Source organism: Saccoglossus kowalevskii, chromosome 10 (assembly GCF_978046115.1).
Source record: "Saccoglossus kowalevskii chromosome 10, keSacKowa6.1, whole genome shotgun sequence".
NCBI classification, from domain to species: domain Eukaryota; kingdom Metazoa; phylum Hemichordata; class Enteropneusta; family Harrimaniidae; genus Saccoglossus; species Saccoglossus kowalevskii.
The window spans coordinates 18,462,561-18,475,345 of NC_140650.1; the positions used below are offsets into that span (position 1 = coordinate 18,462,561).

At 34.6% G+C, this 12,785-nt stretch overlaps 1 protein-coding gene across 1 annotated transcript in view; it reads left to right on the forward strand.

Moving 5' to 3' along the window:
- Window positions 1–484: 484 nt before the first annotated feature.
- The window catches only part of LOC102802508 (gamma-aminobutyric acid type B receptor subunit 2-like), a 37,697-nt gene continuing 25,396 nt past the window's right edge, over window positions 485–12,785 (forward strand). The window contains exons 1-2 of the mRNA XM_085504610.1: window positions 485–718; window positions 11,508–11,642. Coding sequence (XP_085360736.1) covers window positions 485–718; window positions 11,508–11,642 — 369 coding nt within the window. The remainder of the gene's footprint in view (window positions 719–11,507; window positions 11,643–12,785) is intronic.

The window sequence follows — 12,785 nt, forward strand, 5'->3', positions numbered from 1 at the left end:
AAATACAGGGACCATTATATTGCACACTTTTCCAGATTGAAGTTTTGGTTCCGTTTTATCACACAAATATGCCAAAATCTGACCGTCCGAATATACTTTCTAAAATATGTTTTACATCAACATAAACGTCATGTGATATAAGCGCCCTCTGTTGTTGAGAAAAAAATCTTATTTTGATGTACAACCTCAAAAAGCACGCATTTTATACTATGTTTTCTATGCAGTTTAGATTTCTACTTAATGCGCTTATTGTTGTATGATCACATATAACCATCTTAAAACTAAGCAACTTATTCAAATTCCTTTTCATCTAATATTCACCCAGTATTTGCATATCTCTCTTTAACTTGTGGCAGATAGAAGTTGAAGGAGTTTGAGCAACGACATCTCGCGAGGAACTTCGAGAATCCGCAAATGCTAGCATAGCGTTTCCACTTGTGCAAAGCCCCACTTTCTCATTAAGTTCAGCGTGTGGCGTACTACAATGAATACATCGCAGCGTGTTCACCGTCTATTCTTGTTCTTATGTCTAGTACAAACCAGTCACCACTCAGTGCAAGAAGAAAAGGAAATCCATATTTCTGGAATTTTAATGTATTTCAGTTCACCTGCGTTTTTTGGTATTATACCGGCCATGGATATGGCATTGGAGTATATAAACAATAGAAGCGATATCTTGCCAGGCTACAAACTAGTTGTGGATGTGACTAACGCAAAAGTAAGTAGATATGATTGTGATCATATATTGTTAGTACTATTAGCACCAGAATATCACAGCAATGATCGTTATTACTAGTTTTGTTTTTTTACTGTGTGTGTCCCTCCCTGTTAAGGGTATAGCAGCTTCGAGCGTACGTCTGCTTCGAACCTTCCATAGTGTATGTACGAGTCTACATGAGGAGCGAACACAGGGACCGTGAAATCCATAAGAAACGACAGGAACATAGTTCTCATAGTCAAACATTGTTATTTTCCTATGCACACATACGTTCTTCTATGTTTGAGTTTTATATTTCGTGACACTAAATTAAAATTACATCACACATTCATATATACATTATGCACGTATAAATTGTTTTACTGTATACAACTAATGCACTATATAATGTATATTCGAATAATGTTTGTTTTATGCGAATACAACTCAATGCAAGACAGACAGATATGCGAATGACACAAACATTTTTGATAAGTCTTATGTCAAATGTCTTATGTATCTGAATACTGATATTTCCGATCACGTAATGTGTGTTGTAGCATATATGTTAGTTTGTCTGTAATTAAATTACATGTACACAGGTGGTTGTCACTGCTGGTGGACAGAGTTGTCTCAGAGCAATCTGGACTATGTTGGTTAATACTGAACTACATGCTGTTTGTACTGTCCGAAATTTGAAACTAGTCGCTGTGAGCCCATGCTCAACGTGTGCTATTTATATATATATCCCTTACAATGTGTCCCAGTAGGGAGAACGCTTGCGAGGCAATACCTTTCACGGTGCGATGCACTCGGACATAAATTATGTTCTATTACACTCACAATATAGCTAACGCTCGTTTACTGACTGTTTCCACAATACGATGGTTGTAACTAAACACTTATCAAAAAATATCTACATATTTGAGAATTTTTGTTTTTTGCCTTGTTTTATGTCAGAGATGAAACTATATGTATGTTCTCAGCGTCAGTCTTCCTCTCCCAGAACACGATGTACGAACACGCCATGTACAGATCCCGGTGCATTCGCCGTTTAGTACAGCGTTATCAAGCTTATGAATATAATATATTATATTTGAACTCATAGTTGCTGTCGACATAGGAAGTAAAGTAAGCAAATAACACCGAATAAACGGCAAGGTAAAGACTATGTTTACTATAATTAGACATAGTCTTTACCTTTCCGTTTATTCGGTGTTATTTACTTATATTATATTTGATTTATCCATGTATGTAAATGACTTACTGATATCCTACTGCTAACCTCGGGAGTAAACCTACAAAATGTTCTAAAAGAGTATATACGTATACATTGCAATACGCCATTCAGTCTGATTACCCTGGAAATAATGACATGTTCCCAACAGCCTTATTTGTATATGGATACTACCAAGAATTTTTTAAAATATTGGTATGCTGTGTTCATATCTATGTAATAGTGATATTCGATGAATATCTCATGAGATCTCGTACATCGTAAGCTATGGCATTGCTTTCGACTTTGCACATCATATACGTTACTTTTATAATGTACTCAGACATAAATCCCAATAAACCCAATAAACAACCCTATACAATAGAAAGTTGTATGTGATGCAATAATTAGTTAAGCCTTGATACAAATTAGATTTAGAGTGATGAATTATAGTTTATATATATATATATCGAGCATTAACCTAACAAGAAGTTAGTGACCAATCACCGTAAAACGGCAATGTTCACAATGAAGTACCAACTCGCTTCTGTTAGACGTCCCTCCTCTCGAGGGGAGGGAGGGTATAAATTCACCGGACTTTGGAGTATTCCATTCAATCAGACTACCCCGAGCCCAGAGCACGTTAGATCGCTATAATTTATTCAGTCGTTCAGTAATACAATACAGTTATTAGTAAACTTGTATAGTGTGAATCGCGCGCGTATAACAAGTATACGATCTAGTCATCATGGTTTTTTGAAGCAGCTGCCGGTTTAGGGTATCATGAAACTTCCTGTGTCAGCGGAAGGATAACTGTCAGACTGTGTTGCAAACAGTATCGCTAAGGGCTTTTTCCGGACGTCGTTTGAGATAATGCGGCATATATTGTAAGTTTGCTAAGCTGACGCTTTTACCCTTTTTTGGCAATATCATCCAGTCAGCGTATGGTGTACCCGGACGTAAATACTAAATATGTCTGGAAATAATGTCATGTATTATGTATCACGTATGATAGTTGTTTTATGTTAGTGATGAAACCAGATGATAGTATTTCCCAACTATCAGTTGTCCTACAGTGTTCTTTTTTTGTATTTGCAATCGTAGTAAACGGACTTTTATTGTTTTCGTTTTCATCATAAATGTTTTACGTATTACAAAAATGAGTCGACACGGTACATTATTTGTCATAAATTGGGTCAAGTCCGAATAATAGTTACATTTTGTGTCGAAGTGGCCAAGCACTGTTGTCTCAAATGTTCATCTCACAGACTATGTGCATTTTCTGTTTTGTATATTTTTCTTGTCTTTACATTATACCATGGTACTAGTCGCCATCAAAGTATAATAAGAGATCCCCACTGTGAATAAATATATACCAGTTTCAGTTTCTGTTAACTTGTTGCTTTAAAATACCTCATCATATTTATCCATTTTAAAAGCGAAACTCGGTTATTTACATATTGTTACGGCCAGGGCGGATGCGAGATTTGTAGCGATTCGTGACAGCAATATTCGAATTCCAAGTGACGTCACCTCTTATTTAGTGGATATGCGCTAAATCTTGAAAATCGAAAAACGCACATAATAACGTAAATTATTCGCAAGTATATATATGTTTTTCACAAACAAAGACAATGGCGAGAACTTACTGAGTCAAGATATTTTATGTAAAATCTTCGTAATTCATCAAAATATCTGATCACTTTGAATTCAGTGAATTATTTATAATACGTCGACTTCCGTGTGATAATCCCCATAAATAAAAGACTAGAAAATACAGGTTTCTGTTTTCTCTAGTGTGTTTGATCTCGTTTAATTCATATATGTATATGTTTTGCTATGATGAAACATACACACATACATACATCCGTACTTTGTATATTGTTATACGTCACGTTTTACCTTGTAAGGCCTTTAATCACACGTTCATTATTCCAGTACTAATATCCATTGTTTTCTTATAGCTGACGTACAATCGCTATAGGCAATATATTTCGGAATCTTTATAATTGGATACATTTGAATCCACATTAATGTATTTAATCTTTCAATCAAACTAGCCACGAACAGTCTTTTCAAAATTCATTCTCACCTGTGTATCTTTTAATTTAGTCATATGGAAGGTTGTAGTTTATGACTGCAGTTGCTAAATTATATTACCGTACATTATGATGTACTAGTTGAGTAAACCCCTGTAATGATGTCGACAGATACGTGTAGGTGATGGAACCCAGTAAATATATTGAGGGAACAATAACAAATATGCGTCGATTTCAAACTATTGCAATTTCATTAACCCTGCAGCATATGCGCTTACGTAAATGAGTCATTATAAATCATATTTTAATGATTCAGTAGAAAACATTGTTGGCTTCCCCCCACGCTTATATATTGCGCACTACTTAATACACAACGTAATCGATGTTGCGAAAGGTACCAACCGTTCAATTTTATTGTTCGCGCAATGCATCATGGGTGTTTAATATAGAGCATTAAAGTAATGATTACCAAAAATCAGCGTATAATTTGTCAATTTCCTTTCAAATAATGAATGATGCGAATGAAATAAATTACAGTAGCAATATAAATTACACATATTTTATATTAATATTTAATACTTTTCTTTTTCTTGCATTATATTTACTTTAAAACTCATTCCCATTATTCTCGCTCGACAGACGTAACAGTTTAAAGAATACATTATTATCAGCTATGAATCTCATCAGACGATGAAATTCTGTTTAGTATTTTATATGCGGATACGTGACTCGTATAATTATTTGTTCTATAAAACGACAATGAAAGCATCATTGTCTTTATTACATGTACTCGGAGCATCTGGTCTGTTGGGAATTAGAAGCCATCATGTAATTACTAAGCTTACACGTAGTGGGATCTGCTTATTGGCAGTAAATACATCCAGTATGTTATTTGTAGCTTTATAATATATAGCAGTCTAGTTTATGATAATAGTGAAAGACACAAACCATACAAAATATGCAGATTAAGCAAGTGCATCTCAGCCAATGGACGGAAACCGATACCTGCACGTGGAGTGAGACAGTTGCATACATATAATAGGCAAACGTAGTTTACTCACTGACGTTAGCAATACCACTGTATTTACTGACGGGATGACAAAGTGTTTTTGTAAAATCATTGGTTATAACAGTACATTGTCAGATCGCAGAATTGTGCACATGAAATGATTGTCGTCACAGTCTAAATGCACAGTATTACCTGTATGGATGACATAAATTGTGACTGTGACGTCATCTGCAACATGACTCATTCATATTTCGCAATATTTTTTTCCTTTTAAATTTATCAACGTGTATATACGCATATACGGACTTCGTCGTTTCTAATTTTCCAACCTCAATGTGTCATACATTTTAGCACAATTATTTAGCAGTGAATATAAGGTGTTGTTAAACTGTATTAAAAAAATAACGTTTCAATAAATGCGATCATAGAGTTTACGGTTCTTATGTATTTATGATGACACAATAATTATGAAACGGATATATGGGGATTCTCAATTGTGCAATTTGTAATTATGTGATATCGGTTTAAACTCGTATAGTAAATGTTATACGTTCCACGCCATACACTCACTTTGTACTTGAATTCAAGCGCTGATATACATATATGGAACTACTAGTATTTTACTGATTGTTACATACGAGTCGAGGCGACCATATGGCGGATTTGATGCTAAAACCCAGTATATTGTATACTTTGTTTGACGACATTTTATTGAGTAATATAAATCCAGCATACATCCTAATGGTGCACTCAGTCTGATTACCTCAAACCCAGTTTACTCATCGAATAAATCACAATGTTTAGTAGCCAGTTAGTCTGTATTACAAAGAATGTGTTTATTGTGAACTGCGTGCGTATACACATCTACGGTGTATTGACCGTGATTTCTTAAAGCAGCTGCTGGTTTATGGTATCATGATTTTTTTCTGTGTCAGCGGAAGCATCACTTTCAAGCTGTTAAAATCTAGTATCACTTTGGGCTACTTCCGACCATCGGTTGGGAATAGATTTTATGTTTGCTAAGACGGCGTCGCGTCAATCTCAAACTAAATAAAGGTTGAGTGACTGACCGCAACGACTGACATTGCCCTTAGATACTATGAAGGATTTGTAGGGTATACAATTTCGATATCTATTTTAACAAATGGGAACCACAGAACGCAGTTGAAGCTCGGAAATTGAGATTGTCGGCGTATTCGAAAACGAAAAACGCCCGTAATTCTCCATCAAACAATCAAGAACACTAACAAAACAGCCCTTAACAAAAGCTCACCAGTTCGTTTACAGACTCATTCATTCGAGTTACTGTTTTTTTTTTAGAAATGCATGTTTGTCCCGCGATTTTGTAATCATCTCGCAATACGCGTGACTTCAAGACCCTTTTTAACTTCATTGCGTATCACAAAACTTGCATACCCTTAGCTCATACATCATTGATACTAATAACCTAAATCGCAATAGAACGTATAACACATCGCATTTTACTTTTATCCCCATGGAGTCCCGCGTATTAACCCCGTATTTAGGGTTGAATAATAACTCATTTATCTATAAATATTTATCCCCGGTAAAAAAAATTCCCGGATGTGACCTTGTGTAACAATAATCAGTTAATTCAGTTAAGGTAGCGAGACTATTATTTGTGTTGAAAATTACGATTTTCACATTTATTTATTAATTGATGAAATGCACCATAAACTTTCATATGATAAAGTCAATATAACATAGAATGTCATGTAAGTTGGTTAAAATGTAGATTTTCTGAAGGGAAGCAAGGCAGCCTCAGTAGTGTTTTCCAAAATCAACAACACAGGTTTAATCTGTGTGCCTATAAGTTTCAAAGATAAACTCAAGACAAAGCAATGTTAGGATGTGTTATCAGTAGCTATCTGACATACAATGAGTGTTTCCAAACATTTGAGTGGTTTGTCTCCGCCCCTGTTTGTTTCACAGATTAGTCATTTGCATATGAATGTGTCAGACACAAGGTCACACAGCCACTGAAAAAAATCATTGATTTTGGTGTTTTCATATGCCGAATTTATCCAATTATAGCTATTCCATTCCTTTATTTTTTTGGTTTCCAATAGCCTTACACATTTGGACGTCCCTACACATGGTAAAACAGACCTTGATGGGAAAACAAATTGATTGATTGTGCCGATAAACAAGCTTGAAAATCTTTGCTGTTACTTCATGGACGTTTTCTATGAGTTTATGTTTTTCAAAATACAAGGTCTTTAACAAAAAATAACGTATACTTATTGTCGTCGGATTAACACCAAATTTTCACAGCTTTCAGGTGACAATGAGAGGAACTTGAATGTGTCCAGACAAACTATTTCATCGATTATTTACCAACGAGTTGTGGTTTGAGTTGGGGGCAATGCGACTAAAACAGTAATTGAAATTCAGGACACTACTTTTTAAAACGCGTTGCTTGATTAAAACTAACCAGACACATTCAATTTACCAGACTATTAAACAACTAGGAAAAGTGAAAAAAATACTTCTTATCGCCAGCATAAATGCGTAATTTTTTTTTACAGAAAAAGTAATTTTTCACCTTTGATTGAGTAACGCGTCGTAGAATGCAGATACGGGCATGCAAAATACACTTGTGAAAAGCTTGAAGTCTGGCGATTCTAAAAATATATACTTTCCCGGGTCTATTTGTAGTCATTTAGTCACAATTAGAAGATGAAAATAAGTATGCAAATAATAGTCCCGCTACCTTAAGGTAGCGAAACTATTATTTGTGTTGAAAATTACGATTTTCACATTTATTTATTAATTGATGAAATGCACTATAAACTTTCATATGATAAAATCAACATAACATAGAATGTCATGTAAGTTGGTTAAAATGTATATTTTCTGAAGGGAAGCAAGGCAGCCTCAGTAGTGTTTTCCAAAATCAACAACACAGGTTTAATCTGTGTGCCTATAAGTTTCAAAGATAAACTCAAGACAAAGCAATGTTAGGATGTGTTATCAGTAGCTATCTAACACACAATGAGTGTTTGCAAATATTCGAGTAGTTTGTCTCCGCCCCTGTTTGTTTCACAGATTAGTCATTTGCATATGAATGTGTCAGACACAAGGTCACACAGCCACTGAAAAAATCATTGATTTTGGTGTTTTCATATGACGAATTTATCCAATTATAGCTATCCCATTCCTTTATTTTTTGGTTTCTAATAGCCTTACACATTTGGATGCCCCTACACATGGTAAAACAGACCTTGATGGGAAAACAAATTGATTGTGCCGATAAACAAGCTTGAAAATCTTTGCTGTTACTTCATGGACGTTTTCTATGAGTTTATGTTTTTCAAAATACAAGGTCTTTAACAAAAATAACGTATACTTATTTTCGTCGGATTAACACCAAATTTTCACAGCTTTAAGGTGACAATGAGAGGAACTTGAATGTGTCCAGACAAACTATTTCATCGATTATTTACCAACGAGTTGATTGATTGAGTAACGCGTCGTAGAATGCAGATACGGGCATGCAAAATACACTTGTGAAAAGCTTGAAGTCTGGCGATTCTAAAAATATATACTTTCCCGGGTCTATTTGTAGTCATTTAGTCACAATTAGAAGATGAAAACAAGTATGCAAATAATAGTCCCGCTACCTTAAGTCTCAGATATTTCTTAGAAATTGTAGTATGCATCATCGTTGACTTAAAAAAGCAGATATTTCATTTACAAGTTTCATCTAATTTTCATACTATTACTACTGTATTATGTCATGGTTGAAACGTATTTTGTAACGGGATGTGTTTGAACTTATTTTAGTACGAAATTTGTTGAAAATGTTTTATAAGAAAATAACAAGATTTATTGAAAGTATTTTATAAGGGAGTTAAAATTAATTTATAACAAAATTCGGTGAAATGATTTGTAGAAATTTTTATGAAGGAATTAGTTAAAATTTGTTTATTATTTATTTAACAGTAAACGCAATTATTGAGAGTTTACGACCTGTTAATAATGTTCCTTAATGTCAATTAATATTCCTTAATATCGTTTTCAACAATAAATCATCGCGGGTTTTCGTGCTGAGTAAATACATTGTCTGCTCATCGCGGTATTGTACCTATTCTGTTCTTTACTTTTGTGTGTTGTAGAGGTTATGACATTACACAATATTACATGCAATTATCTTCATGTGTCATTGGGATCGGAAAACTCGAAATGTCTTTGATGTCTGCAAATATATATATACCCGACTTTTATACACAGGCATAAGTGGAATTCAAATTCTACATTTACTCAATAAGTAAATACTGGTTTATGTGAACTGAATCAAAACTCAGTTCTAGTTTGAGTGAGTATGCGTTTGAAGATGGCATACGTGACTCGATATTTGGCACACAGGGATTGTAAACGCGATTTTATAACTAACACATTGCGGTACGTTTGACGCTTAACAGAAAAACTCCCAAATACTGACATAAAAGTGTAACACGTTTCTGTCTTCTCAGTTTGATGTGTTATTTAATCTTTTCACAATATTAATTAGATTCGGAAAATATGGTTTTATTTTATATGCGTTTCAATGCATTTATTTACAGTATAATTTCAACACCAAAACAACAACAACATTTTTTAATAATTTTTAGATTGCAATGCTCAATACTTGCACGTTGCGTCACTGTTAATTTGTTTTCCATCGTACGGAGAGCGAGCGACAACAAACACATTTTATATACGATATGAAACTATTTTTGAGGCAATGTAGATTAACTCAAGCAACTGTGTGCGTATATCGTTTTGTATGGGCAGCTAACAGCGGAGACATGATGTTATGTTACCAATATGCTGAATTTCGCAGCTACATTTTCTCTGGCTTCAGTCAATGTACGATTGGTTCATTTGACATTTCAGTGCGTTAAACAAAATGTTGCTTTTTAAATCACTTAAACAAATATTTCAATTAGATGTGGAAATATGCCGTTTAATAGTATTGTGACAGCTATTTCATATGTATGCAAATTAGGAAAAAATATCACCAACTTTCAGAAAACAAAATCCATCAAAACATTTTATGTAGACTTAAAATCCAGTGTCGGCTAAAAAATTGGCAGTAGGACCAATCTTTACTGTGTGTTAACTAGCATCATCTCATTTCGGTATAAGTTTATAGTGAATGCGTAAATGATAGTTGTATATGTGTCAGTCATCCGACAAGGCTACATCACAATGCAGTGTACATGTATAATACAACATTGTATCTCAATAAACTGTTCATGTTGCGATGTCTATTCAATACATTTTCCTAATTATTGATGCATTTTCAATTTTTGTCTACGATGTCGATGTACTGATACAAGTTTAATCCCGATGCCTTTAATATACAGCTTTTTGTATAAAACATAATATAATCGTGATGTATTCATTATCGCGACAGCATCGTGATACGAGGACGTGTTTAGAAATACATTTACTGATGTATTCAACAAAGGTAAAAGTTGTGAAGAATGTTTTGAATGCATCAGATCAATCAAGTAACTAAAACAAGCGATAAACAGTAACAATCAGACTCGTCGGTCATTAAAACCAATGAATATTGTTCATAACATTTTCTATGAATGATTTTGTTTTGTTCATTTTACGACATGTACAATGGACAAAATATGATTGAATATGTATGTGATATTCATTAAGGCGCAATGACATAATCGAGCTGGCCGGCACGATTCTGTGACTTTTCAATCCGCTCTCGGTAAAACATTCACAATATGACATGTAAACAGCAGTTGTGTGACGTGCCGTATATATCTGTTTGACTGAAATGCACACATGGATTGTGTGTAGCTGTGTGATATCATGCACGTTTGTTCATTTAAATATATTTAAAGATTGTCTGTTTCTTTCAATTTTCAATGTAGGATATGTACTGGTGAAAATAAATACACGATAATATATTGTACCACATCATGTACATAACACGGATTATAATCATTATTATATGTGACATCTGCAGTTCTGTTGTCCAGATCACCCACTCGGTGAAACATTTGAATAGACCGTTCATGTACAATATTGTTGGCCCCTCTCAAAAGGTGTGTTTTTCATTTGTATGCTCAGGTATTTACCGAGCGAGGACTGTATTGTTTTTCCCGGATTTGTAGTAATCTCCACGTTTGCAAGGGCCCTTCTATCGTCTATACAATACCACCATTAACCAATTGCAGGCGATTTCGTCACAATCAATCAATTAAGCATTAATACACATATCACCCGGAGTGTGAAAATCACGTCGCCGAATGTATGCATCTTTACAGAAACTCTGATTTTATTAAACCCGCATATGTTGTGGGTGTTTGTACATTTTAAATGAAATATACACGTTTTGGGCTGTTGTACACGCTTAATAAAAGTGAACATACATATTCGTTACTTTCATATAACGAGGTAATTTCCGGTGGTAATTGGTGGACATATCTTGGCACACAAATCTAGTTTTTATTTTATTCAATTCGATGATACTTACTCAATCAAGTGACTGACTAGGGCATACATTTCTTGCAGACTGCTGGTCTCGCCAACAAGCTGTTAGTGGAGCATATATTTGACGAAACTCAGAAGTACATGGTGTTTGGTCCTATATCGTCTAGGATAGCGGAGGTCATATCGCAAACGGCACCGTACTATAATTTAATTCAGGTTAGCATTATATTATGTACATACAAACAAATGTATCTGTATCACGTGACCACGTTGCCTAATTTTGCGCTATTACACGAGCTACCTGCAAAATGTAAATTCTTAATATAAAACAACTACCCGATATATCCATACTTTGATCTGTTTAGAATTCATACTTTTCCGTGTTTTATTGTCCAGTGCTGGGCTTCATTATCAAGCAATTTGATCGGTGAATTTTGATATACACGTTAATTTTGGATACTCGCCAATACATCAGAATTCACATCATATTTTCAATTCCGAAAATACAAACGAAACAAACAGAACACAACAAGAAACCTCCCGGAAATCAGCCAAGAGGTGATGTCAGCTGTTTCAAAAACAGTAAGCAGCTCCTGTCCGCTGCGGCACCAGCCACATATTTCCCCTGTTAACTTGTTTGGAATTGAATCAATCAACTATGTAAATACATAACCTTGTTGGAAAATAAATCAACCAACAGCCGTTTGTATTATTGACATCACTGTGACATAAGTGCGATCATTTGTGACATAGGAGCAGAGTATTTATCCAACAGTAATATTCGCTAGGAAACTGTTTTAAATGTCTCTTCATGTCATTCAGCAATGTCATCGTGGTGTAATTATTAAGTGTACATAACGCCATGATGACGTTGTAGAAAAGGTGCATATGCTCGACTGTAACGAGGCTGGAAAGATATTACTGTCAAGGGGTGGGAAGTTTATGATCATGTCAAAATTAAAAAGATGGAAAGATGACCAGTAGTTTCACGATTCAAATAAATATCTAGATATCATGACCAATGATTCAGTTTATCTTTAACTTCCAGTTCTGAGGGGTGAATCATTGGGATAGCATCTTTAAACTTCGAATTGTTCATGGAAATATATATGTATTTGTGAAACTGAAGGAAGCTTCAATGTAGAAAACATTTCAGCTAGCAATGGTGTACAATTTGTACCCATTGGAGTACCAATGACTTGTTGGAATATATATGTACCAAATAAGTTGTATTGTAACCAAGAACAATGTAACAAAATCTAATGTTTGAATTTCTGCAATGCTGCAATCTGCGCTATCCGGACTCTCATTGGAATTGCACTTTAAGCTATTCAGAAGCCCTTTGAAATTACGCAATAA